The 22,869-nt window shown below is 37.7% G+C and overlaps 1 protein-coding gene across 1 annotated transcript; it reads right to left on the bottom strand.

Moving 5' to 3' along the window:
- Positions 1-296: 296 nt before the first annotated feature.
- On the bottom strand, positions 297-22,704 carry SELENOF (selenoprotein F). The gene is made up of 5 exons (XM_064720224.1): positions 22,591-22,704; positions 21,336-21,503; positions 10,519-10,582; positions 2,938-2,987; positions 297-1,285 (listed from the first exon to the last, which is right to left on the bottom strand). Exons 1-5 carry the CDS (start codon positions 22,657-22,659, stop codon positions 1,154-1,156), a joined length of 483 nt encoding a protein of 160 aa, XP_064576294.1. The 5' UTR covers positions 22,660-22,704; the 3' UTR covers positions 297-1,153.
- Positions 22,705-22,869: the final 165 nt, after the last annotated feature.

The following is a 22,869-nucleotide window of genomic DNA, read 5'->3' as shown; positions in this document are numbered from 1 at the left end:
CCAAATGCTATGCCTGAAGAATAACCTTAGGGCATTACTTCTGGTAGTTCAGTATGGTCTCAGTCCCAGGTTTATTGTTCTGCTATGAATCTGATGATTTCTTCTCAAAAGCTGGGAATAAAGTCTGTAAATAACTGAGAAAATTTTGAGATATAAAATTATATATGAATATAAAAACTGTGTACCACTTCAATTCATAGCATAACACCCATCCAACCCAAATCTGGTGAGCATGAAGTAATTACAGCAAACACTTATTTGCTAATTAGACTTAAAAAAAAACCAAAACCACCACATTATTTTTGATTACCATATTTATTGACTCTAAGTGGAAAAAACCCAACAAGTCTTAGTGGATTTGACTCAATACCATACATACTGTCTATATTCCCTGTTCACATAAATTTCAACTGAGAAAAAAAATACACATTTTAAAGAACAGTTTCTAAATTAATTTCATAAACAAACTTCCAATAAACTTCTGAGAGTTGGAAGGAAAGCTATTTCAAGAGTTATAGCTCATGCTTTCTGAAGCAAAACACTTGATGTAAAGCACACCTGACATCTGACTTCATACACCTCAGAGGTTTTCTATGTAGTCTTCACTAAAGTGCACTTAATAAATGTTTCACAGTATCAGAGCATGAGTTCCTCCATCAGCTTTCAAACCTGTGAATTAGGTACTCACTGTAAACAAGGCTTCTACAAAAGGACAGTTCAAATACAAATAAAAAAGGGCATTAGTAGCCAAGTTTCTTTGGGAGATAGGTTGCATTTGGTTCTAACTTCCTTAAGAAAGAGCAGCAGACAAAAAGCATGGTAATCATTTCTATAATTTGAAGCCCTTCAGTTTGAAGAGCATTTGTAAAAACAGACCTGATTATAACAAACTGAGATTTGCATAATTAACTTTGAAACAAAGCTTTCTTAGTGATAAATGCATTAAGAGCTGACATAATAATGTTAAGACAAGCTATTTGTCAACTTGTCAGATATGTGTGCTGAAGCTTCCCTTCTAATTACAAGATGTAGTACAGCACAACTGATATTTTAAAATGAATGCAGATGCTGGAATGTTTCTTCAATAGTAGTGCACTTCATCTGAGATTACCATGACAAAATATGAAAAGGAAAGAGGACAGAAAGCAATGATTTACAGACGTTCTAACTTTTCACTCAGAAATTCCTCCACGCTGTCTGTATTCCACTTGAGGATGCTCAGTTCTTCTGCAATGTTCCCACTGTCGTCCAGCAGCTTCAGTACAGGGTCAGAGCCACGCACATACTGGGGGAAAGGAGAGTCAGTCACCTTGGCTGGCAAATGCACCCTCCCTACTAGCACTGCCCCTGCTCTCTAGTTATTTCAATCAGTTCAGGCTTCTGACTTGCATTTCATGTCAGAGAGGAAAGTGGAGGGACAAGTCAAATGAAGGGGGGTGGTGCTGGGTGTCAGAAACCTCTCCTTGTTCTGCTTGGTGCGCCACAGCAGTTAATGCCTGCGCAGAGGGCACTGCCATTGGCCTGCCTTTGAAGGAAGGCATTTACTCCAATTGTTTTAAGTTACCAAAGCTAGATTTTTGATAATGAATGATTTTTCTTATATGATCAACAGCCTTTTTACCATTTTAGAAATTCTGAGTCACTCTAACAGGTCGAAGTACTATCAATTTCTAATGTAATCACATTCTTTCTTGCTGTGTTGTATCTGTGCCTACTATGCTTTGCTGGTAACATAATTCTTCAGCGCTTCTCAAACTCACTAAGTTCCAAATTAAGTAATGCAAATAAAAGCTTTTAACAGTATCAGAAAGCTCTGACCATTTAAGTTTATGGAAAGATTTTCCCAGGAGTATTCCACTTTGCTCAGCTGAGCTAACCTAGCTGATTTTACTTAATGAAGCTAGTGGCACCTCTATAGAGTTTTCCAAAAGTCCTGTGAAATAAACACATTCATTTGCACTTTCTTTTTCTGGTAGTACTTGATACCAATCATAATCTAGACTGCTTTGATGTTCAATAAATCTATAAAGTAAAAAAAAAAAAAGAAACAGACGTACAGAAGGAGAGAAAGCTTTTGAAAGAAACTGGAGGACACGGAGACATGAACGCGTGAGACAGACAGAGGAAATCTGTTTTACATAGAATCTGCTGCTGAGAGGACAAATCACTTCTTGCAGCCATGCACAGCTATGAAGTGATTGCAGATGGTGCCATTTGGGCAACGGAGATGGCAGGCACAAGATGTGAGACTCAAGATGTGCATCTTTAAAGTACACTTGAAGTTCACACAGGATTTTAAGAGGAAGGTGAAGTCTGAGATTAGATCTTGAAACCAAAGAATTGTTGGAGCTTAAGGCAGTGTAGCTTATGCAACTTTGCATATATGCAAGTCATAAGAAACACCATTCAGTATATGCATTTTTATAAAGCTGGATGTCTGAAGTATATAGAGAAAAAACCAGCACAGTAGAACACAACAAGGGAATTCTGAAAGGGAGAAGAAAAATCCAAGAATCACTGAATGTTATGGAAATGGCAGCTCTGTAAGAAAACTAGGGGAGAACAAAACAGGAGAAACTATGACAGAATTGAGTAAATCCAAGATATCTATAAAGTAAGAACAGAATATAAACATTCCTCAGATTCTTTTCCCGTCTGCTATAATAATAATTTTTTTCTTGGATTAAAACCAACCAAATAACAATAAAATAAACCAGAACCTCACCACCACCAAAGAATTAGTACCAAACAGTTACCGAGCAGTAAACAAATCAACATTACTAACAGGAACTTGTAAAGATTCACACTGGCAATGCAAATATATGTCCTCTACTGAAGGATTACTTGATCAGCAAATAGGGAACAGTCCACAAGACTGTCTCCACCAAACACAGTGCTTCTTAACATCACAAACAAAAAAGTTAGGCTACTACTTACCTTGATTTGCAACCCCCTGAAGAGTTTTGGCTTATCACTCCTGACGAAAGCTACAATTTGGAGAAAAGAAAGAAAATCAAATTCTTCTCTACTTGCATAAATGTCAAATTATGTCAAATTAGTATTCCCCAATTTTTTTTTAGTTATGCTTTAAAAGATATTTTAATGCTAAAATCTTACTTCCTTAATAAAATTAATAATACTAAGCCTATTACGCCAAAGGAACACCTATTTTTGCTGGTAATCCAAAGAGGAATTCTGTCTGTTTGGATTTTCCTTGAACACCAGTGCAACTGTGGAAGGCAGCTGATCTGCACACCCAACTGGCAGCCTTCAGCAGCCTGGCCCATATGCTGCTGCTAGGCAATGTGAGGAAAAGCGTGGCAGTGATGGGAGTCTGGCTGCGGATCAGCGCTGGGAGGGAGGCTCACAGTGACACCATCTCAGCAGCACCCTCCCCACTCTGCAGCTCTGCAGGCCAGGCACGCAGGAAGCCGTGGGCAGAGGTGTTATCCTGGTGAACAAGATGGTCAGTCTTGTCCTGCAGAGATCTCTGAGATTACGTGTTGAAAACCAGCAAGAAAACCAAGCAGAAAACAGGAAGAGAAGCTCGTATTTCCTTTTCTCCTGACACTGCTGAAGGCAGCCGGTGTCAGGGCTCCATGGGCTGTGAGGGAAGGCAGGTCTGAGGGGAGCTGCTGCTGCTCCACTCCTCACCTGCAGCACCTGGCAGCAGCTATGAACTGCAGCACAACCAGGCCTTGCATTAATTCTGAAAAGACAGTATGAAGTACTTCAGGACAAAGTGGGAGCATAATCCCCTACTTCCTAGCACTTCACCCTAATGAATGTCTGAGTTCCAGAAATATTTAAAATTTATTTAGAAAATAACAGCTCTCATTCTTCCTTTTCACATGCTAAAAGCTGAATTTAGTGTCTATATAGAGATTAAGTGGATTCAGGATGCTCCTGGAGTCTGTCAGCAGCATCTCCCCAAGGATGAACCCTGTCAGTACAGACTCCTACAAGGGTGCCAGCTGCATGTTAAAGCTGCTTTTTCAAGGTTAGACAACAATGAATCTCTCACAAATTGCAGTGCATCCAGCTGGTGCATGGAGATGAGTGCAACCTCAGGACTAATGTTTCATACTGCTTGACAAAGTGTAGTGCTTTCCTCAGTAATTGCACAGATATCCCCTGGCATCTTTGCACCTATCCTTACATTACTGCAGACAGTTCCCTTAACACTTTCTCAGCATGGTTATACAGTAGCACTTACTTTCTTCCCTCTTTCACCGAGCTCCCAGTGCAGAGAAAAATCATATACACTGCTTGCTGCACCAACTACTACACAATATAAACAACTTTAAAAAATACCAATGGCCCATGGAGCTGCCAGATGTACCAGGCCCCTGAAGAAAATGAGTTGTCTCATTCAAATTGTCTTTATTCCTTCTACAGACTATGCACTGATGTCATTGTAAGCTGTGCATAACAACTTCAAATAGCACAAAATAACCCGTACTTGCTCACATACTGCAGTTTGATTCTGATTTAAACTCAAAAATGTATTTTCAGCTTCAGTGTTTCCTATGCCCTTGTGACATGTTGCCTTGGTTGTCATCAAAAGTAATGTGCAAAAAAGCAGCACAGACATTTCTTATTATTTGTTAAGTCCACAGACTGTTGAAATGTTTTTGGAGGAATTTTTCCACATTTTTCTTCAACCTAAATCTAAAGCTGAAATCAGTCTCTAGAGCTTTATATGAAAAGAGGGTTGTAAGAAGCAGTCAGTACAGTGGGTGACTAATTGCAAAATGGTACAAGAGCATAGTAAAATGGATAGAGTTTCTGAAGCAAATCTGAACTCTGGAACTTGATTGTAATAAAAAATTGCCTTTGGGAGGAACCTCAGGTTACAGCACTCCAAGCTTGTAACAGGTGTGAGGATTTGTTACTTGAGTGATAGATTATTTGATGAAAGCTTATTTGGACACGAGAGGCTGTTCTCTGGCTGCAGTGTTGGACTGAACAAGCTCACATAAAGTAGAAACAGCATTAGGTGGAAGAAGAAAGTATTCTGTAGGCAGCATTACATTCTGCCACATTAAAAGTAGCTATTACACACTTGTATCAATGTCAAATGTCTAAATCTTCTGAAAGCTGAAGCACTACAGAATGCTTTTCCTGGAATTTTAGACAGCTGGAACAAAATTAGTTTCTGTTATGGCATATTTATTTCTAATGCTGATCATAGTGACTTTCTGCATCATTCACTTGAATTTGTAATGCAACAAAGAAAAACACTCAATGTACAAATAACTTAATTTGTATATTCTGAATTTCGGAAGCTAAAATGAGAAACTCAAATACTGACATGTGTTAAAAACACAGATTACCCCATCAAATGCTTTTTTTTTCTTTCCACAAAAATCAGTCCTTGAGTTGAATTAGCAGCCTTTGAAATGATGAGGTTAGAAAGAGAGATGCAGCCACAGTGCACATCTAGGCACATATGACTGCTTGCTTATCATGGGATGTGGGGCATCTGCTCCACCTTCACATTGCTCCAAGTGTCCCCTCTATACCCTGACATCAACATTGCTTCTTATGCATCTATCTCTACAAGGTACTTGCCCATCATCTCCACACCATTATTTAGCAGTTTGGTGTTTCATACTAAATCCTATTCAAACCATCTCCCCATCTGCTTCTCTCTGTAGCAGCTTTAGGAATTACCCACCACAGAGAAAGAACCCTTTCTGTGGATGAGCAGGAGAGGCATTTTCCACCGTGACTTCTGCAAGATGAACCCTGAGCTCAGTGCCAGGACACCCCGTTCTGAGGGATTAAATCCTGGAGCAGGAGTCAGAGCTGCTCTGCAGACAGAGAGCTTTGCAAAGCCACTTCACCTTGTGCTGCAGGAAATGATGAGCAGCACCAAAGCCCTGCTGCTGAAGGCACTGCTGAGGGGCTCCTGAAGAGAGACAGGACAGCCCCACAAGCACCTACAGCTACAGGCTCACAGAGGGATCAGGGGTGTAGGAGCACCCCAATGAACAGTGCTTTTAAAGAACTAAGAGCAGCCTTTACCTACAAACACAACAGATTGGAGAACTCACTGCTACTGTTAGAATGTCCATTTGTTTCAATACAAAACATAGAGGTGTAATAAGAAAGTCTGTGAAAACGAGTTTGTTGGAGTTCAATCCCAGAGCCCTAAGTGGAGACTGCAGGAATCTCAGGATCACTGTGGCCAAAAGGGCAAGCCTGTGTACAGGCACAGACCTGCACTGTTCTCTGGGGTGCACCAGGACACAGCATAAGATAAATTCCTGACCCAAAATGGACATGAAACATCTCCCCAGGCAGAACAAACAGTTGTTCTGAGCTAACCTGAATAAACAGAAAGCAAGTGTAATGTTACTTCAGATAAGCTAAAGGGCACTCTGCTTTCTTGGCCGTGAATTATTAGACACAAGTTGTCTGAAAATAGGAAATTTTACTGGAGACACAAGTTAGTGCATAATCCTGCAAAATTTTATACTAAAAAGGCACAAAGGACTTGGCCATACAGACTTGACAATTTTTTACCTGAAATGAACTTGAATTAAAAAAAAATTTATTGAGGCATTCCCAATTATCAAGTGTTAAATCCATGAAAAAGAAAAGAAACCAAAACAAAAGCTAGAGTAAGAGAGGGACATTTTATGAAGACAGGAAATTCCAATATTTAGTAATGCCCCCAATAGCAGAGCATTGCTAAGACAATTGGCAATATTTGCTAGAAATATGAAGATGTAAATCACTGGGCAAGACAAAAGCATCAATGTCTTCCCTCAGACATTTGTTCTGGGGACAAATACGTGCTCTGCAGTTTTGAATATGGGATGAGTCTGCTTCCAAAGTTACCATGAAAGCCGAGCAAAAAGACTGAACTACAGCACACAACAAGCACTCATTTACATTTCAATGACTACAGCTCTGTACCTTTTGGAGACCTCAGTTTGAGAGAAAAATTTAAATTTAAGAATTCATATGGCACATCAATAACTACTATTGGTAGTCTCTTAAGTTACAATGCAGCTGTCCATGATTTTATAAAAAGCACCACGTGCTTTCAGAAATGAATCCAAGACAGAGCTCCAATCAAACCTGAAGAAGAAGCTTCAAAAAATCCCAAAGACAGGGTACTTTGTATAAGCAGTTGGGCAAGAGCCATTTCTAAATCTGAAGGGAAGTATTGTTTTAATTTGTGTGTCATCTATTTGCAAAAGATTACAATAAAGCAATGCATGTCTCCCACTACAGTACCCATATTTCTTAGCAAGAGTTTTAGTGATGCTTTTATCTGTGCTAGATTTAAGGTGAGTATAATTTTCTAACTTTCTTTTGTCTGTACTTATGAATTGCAGATTAAAGTAACTAGGAAATGAGTGATCTTCATACAATACAATCCCATAAGAAATTACATTTTAGTAGCTAAAAGAATTCCCTTAGCACTTGGAGAAGTTGGGTGATACAATAGTGCTGATTGACTCTGAAGTCAGAGGATTTAATGTAGCTGCACTCAGCAGGAGTGCAGGGATTAAGAACCTTGTTTCCAGAACAGATTTGCTGGAGCATGTCCATTTCTTAACTCACAAGGAGAGGTGAGAATTATTTTATTGAAAAAAGCAAAAGAATAGAGAGAAATATGTAAGGAATGTTCAATGAAAAAACCCAGTCTAATTCAGTTTTTTAAACAAACTGGAGAGAATGTGGGAGTCTAAACACTGATCTCCTATCTCATGGTGAACAGAACACAGCTGCCACTGAAAAGTCAACTTAAAACAAATATGCAAGATTAATCACTGGCCCAGCTAATTCATTATTCTGTTCCAGAGCCTCAGTTTTATGGATGTCTACCAAAAACTGTCACTGTGTTACCTGGCATATTAAGATATTGCTTCATCTATGAATCTTGTCACTTAGATTTTTAATATTCTACTTTAATGGAGAGCTTTGAAATGATAAATATTTAAGAACAGTTTTATACAGAACAATTTCAAAATATATGTAATATAGGAATTAATTTTAGAGTACAACATTTATAATAAAGCACTTTGTTTTAAGGGAAACTTATCAGTAAGAATATTTCAGTACTGAATTTAAAGGAGGCATACAGAAATGGGGTCTGCTATCAGACTTATCACAAGGAACTATCTGAAACACCTAAGAGACATGGCCACATTCACAAATGCCAAATTTAGTGTTTGGTGTGACACTACAAACAGTAACATCCAGTTCAAGACTGAGATAATTTGCTGAAGACCAGACTTTTCCATCCTCTTGCTGAGGACTAGATTTTTGTCATCATTTCTCACTCCTTTGCTTTCCTATTATATACAAATATATTCCATATGTAATGATTCTCACATTTCAGGCACACAGGTGGACTGAGAACTGTTTATAGCTAAAGATTATATAACCAGTAATTCTGAAAGAAACTTTGACAAGGACCTAGCAACCCACAGCTTCTTCCAACTGTGCAACTTTTACAAACCTTTATTAATTCAACTGATTTCAATCCTTGACTATTTTAATATGTAAATCTCATAATAAAAAATCAAACCACAACAAAAAAACCAACAAAACAACACTGCTCATCCCTTAGCCAAATAAAACATAATCCAGATTTAGCCTGAGACACATCAAGTCTGTGGGACTAAGCCAAGTGACAAAATATACACAGGTACTCAGAGGCCAAGACTTCACAGTTATTAATCTCAGAATACAGTAGTAACATACACTAATCCATGTAATTCTAATATATACAAAGTCCTGTAATTAACAATGCCATTTTGTGTATATTCTGGGGAGAAAAACCAAGCCCATCTAAACAAACTCTAACAAACCCCTCAGAGAAGCCATGGAAAAGGATTCAGATATTTGTGATGGGACACTGTCAGTGACAGGCTACACAGCTGAATGAAGCCTACAAACACAACGCTTCCAAAGCAGCAGCATGGCCTCAAGGCAACCTAACTTCCATAACAAATGTCTCAAGATGGAGACATTAAATACTCTTTCTGTTAGAAGTTAAAATAAAGGAGAAAATCTGGGTATTCTGAGATTAATACTAGTGTGAAGACAAACAACAGCTGAAAGAATATTTTCTACTGCTTTTAAAAATTTCTAAGTATGCTTCTAATACATATCCCATCTTCCAACCTCTTCTAATACCCTAGCTGTAAATTTGGTTAAGATAAGTTTAGATTGAGTAGCTGCAGAAATTTGTGATGAAAACATAAAAAAAGAAATTTAAGTGCACTACTCTGTCCTTTCTTAATTCTTACTGTACCGAATCAAAACTGGTGATCAAAACAGAGATCCTTTTCAAAAAACAATGAACTGTATCCAGCCACTTTAAAAAGTAACCTATATGATAAATGGAATGTAAACATTTGAGGAGGTTTAGATAACCAAGAATTGAAAGGGAGAAACAACTAGTCACAATTTTCGAGTTTTTCCTTTGCACCATCCCAAGTCTTTGGGACATGTCTCAGAGTGTGCACACAGCAGGATTTGAGGGCCATTTCCTTCAAGGACCCACATGTGAAGATAACTGAGCACACAATGCAGGCTGGAGTCAGGCTAACAGCTTAACCTTCTCCTTCAAACCTATGGCTCAAATGAGCACTTTCATGTCACAAATCCAGAGCCATAAAGCAGCTGAGCAAATGGGCAACAACAGTAGGAAATATTTTTATGTTTGCTAAATTTGCACATTGATGGAGATAATACAGACTCCTGTGCTAACAAAGTTATCTCCTCACGTCCCTCAGTATGACAAGTCATTTAAAGAATTCTCATTTGGACATTTTATACAGAGGAAAAGAGAAAAGAGCTTTGCTCTGGCCTTGTCATTCAACTCAGCTGTGTGGGCAGAGGTGGCAGGAAAGGATATAATGCAGTACAACTTATGTAAATTGTAACCTGTTTTAAAAACTTTTTTTTCCCCACTTTGCCAGCCAGCCTTCAAACACGGAGGTATTAATACTTCCCACAGTAGATGGAGACTTGCTGCTTGTGCAATTTTAAATTCTAAAGCTACATTAGTACTTATGTCCAACTATGTCCAAAATACAGCATTAAGGAGTATGGTATTAGGGTCCTCATTTCAGGAAAAAACCCAAAATAAACCATGGTACTGTCATCACCTAAGCTCTTCCCTAATTTATAAGAAAAGTCCAGTTTGAAATTTCTCACAGATTTTTTTCCTGCAGCTTCCTCCCACCAGACACTGATGGCACTGAATTTCCTTTTGCTCCACTGTATTCTATTCCTGTTATCTGACTGTCATTATCCACTGATAAAACAATTATATGGCAGGATCTGTGAAAATAAAATCATTCCATAAGTGCACAATTAATTTCATCTAGCAATTACTGGAGGCCGGTTCTATGAGTTTCAGGTCAATGCAACTTTACTGATATAATATACTGAATTTATGACTACTGTAATGTACTTAAAAGTACCTTTTGTCATTCAGCTGTGGCAATATTTCATGTTTGAAGGAGTACTAGTGGCTTTACTTACCCTGGACTTGAGGGAACCTTCCCAATTTTCATCCACATACTTCTAGGACAGCTCCTGCATAAAGCTGTAATAATAAACAGAAGCTGTTAATGACAAAAGTAACTAAATTACTAGTTTATTTATTGTGTGTTATCTGTTGAACTGTTTTTCTCTGAGGACACAATATGATACTCTGTCAATGCTAATTAGAAGTAAGATCTTAGACAGAATCAGTTCCAGACCTGTCTCTGATTATGCAACAACTGACCCATTCACTCAGGGTACATGATAATTTTCATTCATTATACTAAAAATGCAAAAACAACAAAAAAGATCTTTTGAGATATACTGTTGGTGTAAGCAAAGTTTCATCTAAAAATTGTAACTGGACATGTTACAATAGGAATTATGGATTAGTAATAGGAAAACTATTCCTTCCTTTCCAAAGAAACTAACAAAATCTCATTAAATGAAATTTTACTTTCCACTTTAAACCTAACTTGGACAGTGAAATACTTATAATAAAGATAAGGCAGTAATTTAAAATTTCCCATTTGGGCTACTGGTTGATTTCAGTTCATTGTGTTTGCAGAAGGAGGACAGATCACATTAACAGGCCTTAGGGGAAGTAATCTGTACAGGCTGGGCTAACTTTGATATTTGCACTTAGATGTCAATCCCTCCTGTCTGCTATGCAAGATATTCAGATTCAGTCTCTTTAAAATAGAAATTAAATTTTATATAATATCTATAAAAACTATTCACCTTATTATCTTGCATACTGTCATACTTTTAGACTATTTTGTGATTCTTTTTGCAACATGCAAATGGTTCTATAGTTTGATGAATCTTAAATAAATTGACAACATATTTTCCAGCTACTAAAACAGAACTTCATACTCCAAAGTAAGGCATTTTAATATTACACATAGTATATATACTACAGATATATAATACTGTATACCAAATCACATCCTTCTAAGCCTTAAACCCCACTGTTATAGATTAGCAGACAGAATGAGTTTAATTAAAAAAAATTTAATTTATTACCTTTCACAGACAATTAAAACCTCTGCTTTCAAGTTCTTTTAGACAGTGTTTTCATAACAAATGTGCAAGTCTGAGTATAGAAAATATAACCTTACTGAAATTACATAAATTCATGCTTCACTTAAAATATGAACTGTGAACACAAGTAAGTAAAACTAACTTTCATGAGCCCATCTGAAAAAGCAAACCCCACATGATAAACAGAAATCTCCAAGACAATTTTATTAACATTCCCTCACCGATCGCATGAGGCATTATAGACAGCCAAAAATACACGTTCATTTCTGAATTTTCAAATTCTGATTAGAGCCAACTCAGTATTTACTGAAATACTATGAATTAGAACATAACAAATACTCTAATCATTTGCAGGGAAATTACAACTTCTCTCTTGCATGAACTAATCAATAATCATTACTTCCATGGGAAGCTGAAAAGAGAATGTTACACTGCATTATCTGTTCAGAACAGCATCTCAGAAATTTGCCTAGCTACAGATACATTTTCAACTAAACATTGTATTTAAGATAAAAATCTAAGATTTGGCTGTTGAAACCCAGAAATACTATGAAACAATACTCAAGAGATCATAAATACAAGACTTTTAAAAATCTTTTTCACCACCCAACTCAAGGTTTTAATTAAAAAAGGCAGTGATAAACAGCTCAGATACTAGCTTGCATTATTAAAATTTCTCTTGAATTAAAACATGAAGTAATTACAAAGATGGAGGAAACATGGCAGAGGGTTCATAAACTTCACTTACTTTGTCCTTCTTTTTTTAAAAAAATTCAACAGTTCTATCAGCAATCCTAGATTTAGATATTCCTTTAAATACTCACTAAACATATATTCTGATTTCTCTGATACTGACAGCTATCTGCATTTTCTATCAAGAAGTCAGTATAAAGAAGTAGACAAAGGAAAAAATAACCTTCTATGTAGTTAATTATTTTATGTAAGTCTATCACAAGCTAAGTACACTCAAATTTAGGACAACAGTAAAATGAACATTTTTGAATTCTTATTACTGCAAATTATTCTTAGTCTTTTTCATTCCAAACATGAATTTTTATGGAACAAAAAGCACGGCAGAAATCTAAAATATGTAAGACATTTTGTAACACCTCACTACTCCCAGTTTATAACTCCTGGCCAATATCTTATAGAAATTTAACAAAGAAAACAGCTCAATCATTGATGTCTAAATTTTGAGCTTGTAATTCTGCCATAATTGAAACCCAAATGTTCTCAGACAAAAAGGTTCAGATTCATGCTGGGAATAACAGCTGCTTTCTCGATGGCTAGACCACAAAAAACGAAAAATCAACTGGCTTCATTTATGACTCTAAACAAAGGTGTCTTTTGCAAAAAACCCAGGTTTATTTGCATCACTTAGGCCACCACAAAAGCCTGGTTGTTAATATCTACCATCTCACTGGGTCCAGAGCAGATGCTCTCCAAATTTCCTTGTGAAGGCAGCCACTGTGTTCAAGCATTAATAAGAATGACATGTATCATATGGAGGCACAAACATCTCGAGCCAGTTCATTACACAATGCTTAACTCATGAGTTGGTTCATTTTAAAGCAATGCTTCACTTGTTTTAGTGCTCATGAAAGTGAGTCTAGTACTAGAAGCAATGAAATAAAGGCATTCTAAACTATTACTGGTGTCCATGTTAAATCCAAAACAACTGCTGATTCATGTCTGCATCTATAAAAAGAACTTAGATTTTTTTATAACATTCTAATAGCATGTTTTCTAAAGCTACTGTGACAATATTTGAACTTTTCCCTCATTTTTTTCCAAAGTATCAACCTGAGTTCAGTTTATTTCAAAAGTTTTTGGAAAGCATCTGAAACTCTTTCACCAGTCCATACCGATGCAATCAGGTGGCTCTTCACAAATGAAAAGAGACAAACCACATTATTGATCATGCCTGCTTTAATTATGAAAGAGAATGCTAATTACATCAGAATAACACCTTTCTGCATAAGGATTGTGCTAGTTAAAAATATGTATTGTAAAAATAAGGAACTTCTTTAACTTAAAGAAAACTTTCCACCTGCTATTAGGAAGAGAACTGAAGCAATTTCTGCAAGACACAATTCCAGCAGTGCCTCATTTCTCCACTGATATGGTATTGTTATCACAGTTACTCATGGTGAAGACTCCAGAAGAAAAGTGACATTCCTGCTACATAACCTTTAATGTTTACACCTAGGAATTCAGACCAAACTGAACTGCAAAGAGTGGTATTGAACAGAGATTGCTACTTGATTGTAATAAAATTCTGTTAGATCAAAGGTGACAAAAAAGTTAAAAAAATACAAGTTATATCTAATTTTACTTCTATGACATTTATATTTTGCACACTGCTTTCTTCTAATTATTAATTCGAGGTGAGCCTGTCTGACACAGGTTACAAAGTGTCATTCAGGCTGGATTTTACAGTTGTTTGTAATCAGCTGATGGTACCAGCCTTAAAACACGAAATGAAACAGGCTGTTAAGGCACAGCCACAAAAGGGGCAGCAGCCACTTTATGGTACCTGGATTCTCTCTAATATGTGCATACTGTCCTCTCCTAATATCAGTTTCAAAAATATAGTTAAATTCAGAGAATAAGCAGAAAAACAAACTTATGACTACAGCTAAACCTCTAGAATTTTCACTTGCCTCAGGTAAAATACTATCTTCCACTAAATCTTTAGTAACAACTCTCTTTCCAATGTAAACACTGTTTTTATGAAATTCACTGCAATTCTAATTTCATATTATGATATAAGCAGGTCTGCAGAAGACAGCTCCTCATCTCCTATTGACTTCAAAAGATTTCAGAAAAATATGGATGTTATTATTATTAATGGCCAAAGTTCCTTCGTTTATGCAAAATGGTACTGTTGAAAAATAGGGTAAATTTTATGAAAGCATGCAACTTAATTTTTACTGTGTTCCAGCCACACACACAGAAAGCAAACCAGGTTAATTAGTATTTGTTCTTCCTAGAAATTTACAACAAAAATAGATTTTATTGAAAGTTTCTTTTGCTTTTTTTCTAAACTCTTCTAACTAGCAGTTCATTTGTGACTTTTACTAGAAAACTAGTCTTCTAAGCTAGAAACCTTCACAAGAATATACACTGAGATACAAACTATAAAATATTTTCTGTGGGAGAGAATGTACTTATATGGACAGCTCAAGGTTTTCAAAATGCCTTTTGTCTCTCCTTTTCCTGGAGGCAGAACATGAGTAAGAATGTGTGGGTTAACAGGGAGCAGTCAGAAAGCCTCACTGCCAGGAACACTGTGAATTACTGCTCTATAATACAGCGAGCCAAGGAAGTCACTGCTACACACACACATCATTCTGAGCTGATGTCATCAGTAAATTTAGCAACAAAGCAACTTCTGCCACTGACAGCTCATTATCCTGTGAAGGGACATGCCTAACGCTAAATAAGAGTGTGGAAACAGAGTTCAACAGTCAAAACCAGTTATGTGAATGAGTGCTACTCCTGTGATTAGTGATATGGATTGCAGGCAAATTGCTCTGAACAAAGCTGAGCAGGATCTAAGCCCTCATTTATTTGTGGGGAAGGAAATTCCAGCAGAGTGTAAGGGTGAAAAAAAGTCACAATGATGGTGTTTAGTCACTGAGGAATTCACTAAGGAATACTGTACAATCTGCATTCTTGGAGATCCTCAGAACTTTGAGTTCTGCTTTGAGTAGAAGACTCAAGAGACTTTTTATTCTGTACATACAAAATATAGTTGTGCATTACTATTCCATTCTTCAGCATTTAGGAAATGTGTCATCCACCACTACTTTTGGTGTTAAATGATACCCTCCTTGCAGGATTCTATAAACATTTGTGCTGTTTAAATCCAGTAACCACTGAAAAGTTCCAAACCAGCTTCTGCTCCTGGCAGCCTGTTTTTATTAACTTTGGTCTCTGCAATGTTTGGTGTAAGTTCATGTGAGCAAGAGATCTGGCACGAGAGTGAGACAGAAAATGGAGAAGCTGAGCAACCACCAACTTGGGGCCTCTGGAGCTGTCACTTGGATTAGGTGGTGTGAATACCCAGTTTGAGTGGAACAGAGAGGGGTGGCAGAAATAGGGCTCCTATTTCCTGGCTCTCACTTGGAGCCCGTCAGAATGGTGCAAGTGAAAGAGCACAGACAGGAAGCGAACAGGTCAGGTTTCAGTTCTGGACTGTACCATCTGATTCGATCTGAGCACCTACTTACCTCTACAAGTAGAATCCCTGAACATCTCTTATTCTCCAATCTGTGCTCTTGTTAAAAAATAATGCATCTTAGAGTTGCAAAGAATACACTGAGAACAGATCTCATGAGATATTTATTTCACCTGGCAAATTTCAATTAATTTTGAGACTTTTACTTTTTGAGGTTTCTTCAACAAATGTAGATTCAAATGCCAGTGCTTTACCTAGATCAAGGTCAATCTTAATTAGCTAAAGGTATTCCATTGACCTGCACACTCAGTTGTTGATGCACATCAACAACTGAAACTCACATTTAGCAAATTCACATTTATAGTGTCCCTAACCTTTTTTGTTCACTGATAAGATCAGATAGAGCTGTTCCATGGGTAAGGCTTACCCCATTACAGACAGATAATGTATTTTATCTTAGTTTATCTGACAGAGATGAACACTTGGTGAATCTGAACCAAACAAAAGGCAATAAACTTCTGCCTTAGGCATTGACTAGTTAGCTGCACTTCCCTTATCTAGGACTACTTCTTATCAACATTAATTTTCATTGCCAATAACATCATGTACAGAGGGAAGGGAAAGAGTGTACATGGTAAAGCTCTTGAGAAGGACATCACTGCAGCACACTTTTAATACAAGGAATGGCTGTGGGTAATATTTTGAAGCAACAGTACTGGTAAGAGACTTTCTCAGTTAGAGAGAACAGAGTCATCTCACATTCCCTAACCTCCCCCTCAATAGAGCCCAGAAAATCATCCCTGTATGAACTGCATGGGACACTTAGTTAAAAGCAAACTTTGAAAGGAGATCATATGACATATTAGTCTTAACTACAAAGTTCTGATTATTTACTTGAATGTTAAATAAAATATGCTGTCATTGGATCACACTATTGCTGAAGTCACACTTGCTAGAAAACCAATGAATTTCAACCATTTTTGTGCAACATGTTAGAAATAAGGAAGTTCCAGTTTACAGTCAGGTAAAAACACAATTTGATTTTTTATAAAGTATCAAAGAGACTTTACAGGACACTTCAAAACTCAGAAAAAGATGTGGGTTTTGAGAAACAGGTAGAATTAAACTAAAATTCTAATTAATTTCTGTAAGTATTGATATGACTTACTTTACATCTCTGAGATGTCAATGAATTCTAAGTAGCTCTGTTTTTAACCATTGAGTTGAAAACCAGAAGCTCCAATGAGAGTAGACCAATTCATGTTAAGAGCCTCTGGCAGAACAAGAGAGCAGTCAACAGCAATCTGAGTGTAGCACTCTAATTAGTGTAATGAAAAGAAAAAAAACAAACCTGAAAAATGAATGTAAATTGGGTCACACAGGAGTAACCAGAAGCATTAAAAGCACTTCAACTTATTCTACTTCCAGCAATTATTTTGAGTTTTATAAACTGTTTTTTGAGTTTTAAAAAGTAAGTCCGAACAAGAATGTTATTATTCTTGTTCAGACTTGTCACCTTATTCTTCCTTATAATTCATGAGAGCACATTTAAGAATTCTATACATGTAAAAGGGTGGAGTTTTAAGAAAGCTTTCAATTTGCTTTGTTGTTTTTTTAATAGAAGAAGCACCTAGTCATTACACCTGGTGTCGTGTTTTCTAAGTCACCAAACACTTTAACAATACCATATGACAAATACTTGACAGTAGAATTTTAAAAATGTTGAAGTTCAACACGTATTGGTGAGCAAAATATATTTTTCAAAGCTTCATTTAGATATATTGATAACTTTTATGGGTTGTAGGAATCCTGCACAGTGCAACTATAAAATTTAATGTATTGCAAATTTTATCACAGAGCCGATTTTTAAAATCAATTTGGATTTTGACATGCATATATAATTGAGACAAATCCAAGATTATAATATACAATTAATGGAATATGCTTATGGCTGAGTCTGAAATGATCACACAGCCTGTGTGAAGCTGCAGATGGAGTGCAGCTATTTTCAGCGACTGCAAAATATGGACAATCTCTCCTGCTACTACAATTTCACGCACAGTTAGCTTCACCTCCATTTCATCCTTCTCTGTTTTACACACCAGCAGCACTCTGCATCTGACAGACTGAGGCACAAAACTTGCAGCTGTCTAAGGCAATACTGTTTAAGCTGGCTTCTGAATTAGTGTCAGACTGCATACAAAATCTCTAGAGGAGGAGAAAATAACCAAAACAATTTTCATTTTACCCACAGTCCAATTATGAAGTAATTAAAATATTTCACTGGACAGGTGTCAGCAGAAGTTCAGAGCAAGACAAATTTTGTGTAACAAGAATATCTCACAGCTATTTTCCACAATGTCAATTCACAAACTACTGGACCAATAACAAGAGCAGGATTAATAAATACACTTTCAAGGCTATGAAACAATTCAAATCTGTAAACATCTCATTTGAGGTTGCACTGATACTGTGCAGCATGAAATACTTTTAGGCCTGAGGATATTTCACAGACCATTTGTGAAAAGCAGCAATTATGTAAAAACTCTCAGACAGATGTGCTATTACCTTTAACTTTAAATTCTCATTTAGAACTCAGGCACAAGTCATGCAATAAACTAACTCTTGCTTTCCCTATTTCTGATCTTTGCCACATGGCTGCAAAGACAGTCAGATTAGAACCCTGAAGCACGTCCTGGCACTCCAGGAGCTGCCAGGGCTGTGTGCAGCAGGCAGCCAAGGTGCTGTGGCACCTCTGGGGAAGCGGAGGAGCCTGGGGCTCAGAGCCACAGCCCTGCCAAGCCCAGGGCACCCCTGCCTGGAGCTCAGCCACACCCTGTGCCAGTCACAGTCACACATCTCACACTGACATGCAGGCCTTCTGATTTCTGTGGTAACAGGAAAAAAAAAACAAGTAAAAAGAAAAACTACAGCAAAAGGCAGCATTCAGTTTTCATAGTCTGCATACCTAGCATGAAAATTCTTGTTTAGCAAGAAGCTACTAAAAATTATATTGTTAACTTTTATGTAATAGTAAAATCTCAAGCTCAATTACAGACATCTGTTACAACCAGCACTATGTAAAAACACAAGTCAATTCAAAATGTGATGATTCTGAATACAGTATGTTAAGATAATATTAACAGTCTCCAAACACTAATTTTCCACTGGCTAGTCTTCAAGAGAAATAACTATGAGTTTTAAAAAAATGTAAAACCTCCTAACAATTGCCAGATCTGAAATATACATTTCTAAGCAGTAGCACCAGTATAAAAAATTTCCACTTTCTGAAACAGCATTCATAATAAAATTAGAAATGATGCTATAAGAAATCATAATGATAGAACAATCCAGTATTTCCATTCATGCACACAATATGGGAAGCCTGCATTCAAACTCAGCTATGAAAATACTATCAGAATCACTCCCATACTTCAAGCTTGCCATATTAGCTCCAAATCTCAAATATCATTTGTATTACATGTCTTCAGAAATATCACAGAAATAAGGAAAGATAAAGTAATAATCAAAGTCTACATTGTTCACATTTACTACAAAGCCCAACCCCAAGAAAATGAAACTGGGTAAAACACAAACAGATTAAAAAAACAACTTATAAGATACAAATTCTTGCTTCCTGTGAATATACAAGGAAATCTGGTCCACTATGAAAGAATTTTTCAAACACCCTTGAGACCCTGTCCAGCTCTGTGCTATTTACTTTACTTCATTGATCATGACTAAAATAGAAAAAGTTTTCAGACTAATAATGTTTACAATGTGAAGTCCTGACCACAAACTGGCATTTGCTTATCCCTACACAGAAAGTGTAATTATCCACACAATGAAATCTAGGTCTGATTCAGGAAATGAAGAAGACTCTTTATTAATTTAATTTCTGTTATTTGATCCAAATTTTATTAATACAATGTTCACAGTACAAACTAACTTGCATCCTTAAGTATGTTATTGATAAACTGTTAAGACATTTTTCTCAGAAGTTACATTGACAGAAATGCAACATAGTTCCCCAAGCTTATTTTCCCATCAAATGACAACAGAAATTGTTTTGTTCCATAAGTTCTTGTGCTACATGCTGTGCACAGAGGCAAAACTCTGAGAATATTACCTGAGCAAATGAAAGCATCTCTTTACATGAGGACACAAAGCCTTGCTGCTGCTGCCAGCACAGCTGGCACTGAGCATGCTGGAGACTCTTTGTGTCCTGCCACTCCCTGTCAGTACATTTCCTTAGACTTCATTCTGAAACCCCAGGTTATGTGTTTGCATAGGTATAGATATGTACATATTTTAATATATATATATATATATATGTACACATACATATATATATGTATATATGTGTGCGTATATATATATGTGTATATATGTATATATATGTGTATATATATATATATGTATATATCTATATGTATCTATCTATATCTATATGTATACACATGGAAAAGAACTGGAGCTTCCCCAGAGACAAACTTCCCTTTATCAGGTTCACATACCTAGCAAAGAAAAAGCCTTACATATCAAGTCCCAGAAGGATTGTATTGAAATATGACTTTGTTAATGCATAAAATTTACTACTTAAAGTCTGTCAATATTAGGAGGCCACTAATTAAACTATGAATTCTCTGCCAATCTCAAACATATGCTTCTTGATACTTAATATATTCTACCTAACACTGTAATCAGTGGTTTTATTAAAAATTAAAGGCAGACTTTCTTTTTTAAATATTAGGCTGAATTTAATTGACAAGAAAAACCTGCTAGATTTGCTCATTAATTTCATTATGTCAGTTATTTCACTATCTCCTAGCCATTAAAAATGATTTCAGCACCTCTCATCCTTGAAACCTCTACTTTCTTGATGATTAATTTGTCTTCACTATATTCTAGAACCCTCTTACATTACTGCATATTAGAAAACATGTATTCTTTTCATGAACTCTAAAAATTCTTCATTGATAACATGCCTTAAGGATCACAGATATTTATTAACTATAGAAAAAGGAAAGGTTTTGCTTTGAACAGATTGAAGTGCAGCATGAGCTCTTAGAGACATAATTTCCAAAATATCCAGCTGTTCTGGATGTATCTGGATATATTCCCAAAATTTCCAGCTGTTCTGCTGCAGGATGGAATTGAGCAGTCCTGCTCCTATCAGGTTTGTGCCACTCCAGGAACTGACTGGAGGCTGCAGCAGCCTTTTTGTTGCCCAGGACTGATCTGAGCTATCCTGGCCATGGTGCTGTGGGTCAGTGACCAAGCAGGAGCTGTCACCAAGCCCCACTCTCCTTATCCCCCTCTTCTGCCCTCTTCCAATCCCATGGATGTTCCTTTGAAAAGAATCTGCATACAGCTCCCACCTATGGTCATGTCACACCAGGGAAGGGCTGCCCAAGAAACAAATCCTGCCCTGTTGGGACAGGGACATTGCTTCACAGCAGCATGGCAAGTCTGCAAACCCAGACCCTGCACATGCATTTTCCTCTTGAGATGATAACACAGGTTCTCGTGTATCAAAACCATGACATGTTAAATTATTCCACAAGGGATTTGGTCCAAAACTCACCTTTCTGGTTTCCAGCTGAGCTTCTTCCTGGCAGCACTCCCTGCAGAAGGGATCCAGCTGATTCAGACTGAACTGCCCAAGGAGGTTGCAAGAACTGCACAGCAGGTTACTGGAGAAGCCCAGCTCTCTGCAAGCTTCTGAGGACAACTGTGCTCCATAAACACTCACCTGAAAGTCAATACAATGTTGCACTTAGTATTAACTATTTTTTTAAAAGATGGTTTTAAATGCTGTGATTATTAGAGAGAATGAGTTAGTCTCTTGACACAGTAGCATAAAAAGCCCCAAAGGAGCATTCCAAACTCTGCTGAAGCTACACATTAATTATGGCTGACTTATTAAATTAATGACGGTAGTAACTAAAACCATTTTCTTGCACCTTGCTTTCCACCCCTTTGATGCTTTACTGTCATCTTTTCACTTCACTGTCACTGCTGCATCTGCTCCCCTTGGAGCAATGACAGGGCTATGCCATTGCCACTGGGCTCCCAGCAGCCTCTCTCCTGACACCTTTGCCCAGCAGGTCCCCAAACAATCCATGAATACAAGGCCAGTGCTCTCCTGAGGATTTTATTTTGGACTGTGTGTGTGTGTGAGAAAGAACCAACCAAAACACTAACAGTGTATGAAAGGAAGTAAAGGCTCCATTACATGATAATTCCTCATTCAAGCGGTTTTGGTTACATAGCAAGCTCAAAACATCTTTAGAATAAAAGTACAGAGAAGCAAAGTTAGAAATAAAGAGAAGGCAGTCTCTATCCCTAATATTTTTACTCAATTTTTAGTATCGTAACTATCATATTTTCCTGAAACAATAAATCACTAATCATAATAAATGTCTCTGACTAGGACTGGAAAAAACCCCTCACACTCCAGAGAGCAAATTCCCATCAGACCAAGATAATTTCAGACACTTAGCAAGTGACGTGCCACATTTCATCAGCGTTCGCTCTTTCAAAGCTTGGGCTCCAAAACTACGCTACACTGTTGCTTTGTTTTCACACCAAATAATTTCCTCTATTAAAAAAAAGGCAGCACCAATACAAATTATTTTAGGAAGCGGACAGAAGTAGAGCCCAATCTCCGACATGGAAAGCAAAGAGGCGGCCACGGCCTCAGGAGCGGGAGGAGACGCCCGCGCCTCCCGCCCCGGGACACGTCTTACGCCGCCTCCCCCGCCCTCACAGCCGCTCCCTGTCTCAGGAGCTGCAGCCGCGCTCAGCCCCGAGCGCGAAGGCGCCGGATCGGCTCTCACCGCCTGCAGCCCCAGGAGCCAGCAGAGCCAGCGCCGCCCCAGCGCCCCCAGCTCGGCCGCCGCCGCCATCTTGGAGCCAGAGCGCCCCTGCCAGCGCCGCCGGGGGCCGCGGAAGGACCTCACCCATGGCGGGTGACCGACACACCGCCTGAGCACAGACTTGCTCCCAGCCCCCGGCACTGCGAGCACAAACTGCTAACCCAGAGTATCTGCTGGAATTCTACAGCAAAGACATTTTATTCTGTTCAGAGCAGTGCTTCGCAGGAGGGCAAGAGAAAC

The sequence above is a fragment of the Zonotrichia leucophrys genome, chromosome 8, assembly GCF_028769735.1.
Source record: "Zonotrichia leucophrys gambelii isolate GWCS_2022_RI chromosome 8, RI_Zleu_2.0, whole genome shotgun sequence".
NCBI classification, from domain to species: Eukaryota; Metazoa; Chordata; class Aves; order Passeriformes; family Passerellidae; genus Zonotrichia; species Zonotrichia leucophrys.
Note: the sequence above shows the minus strand (reverse complement) of the source record. Positions and strands in the feature narration are given on the sequence as shown.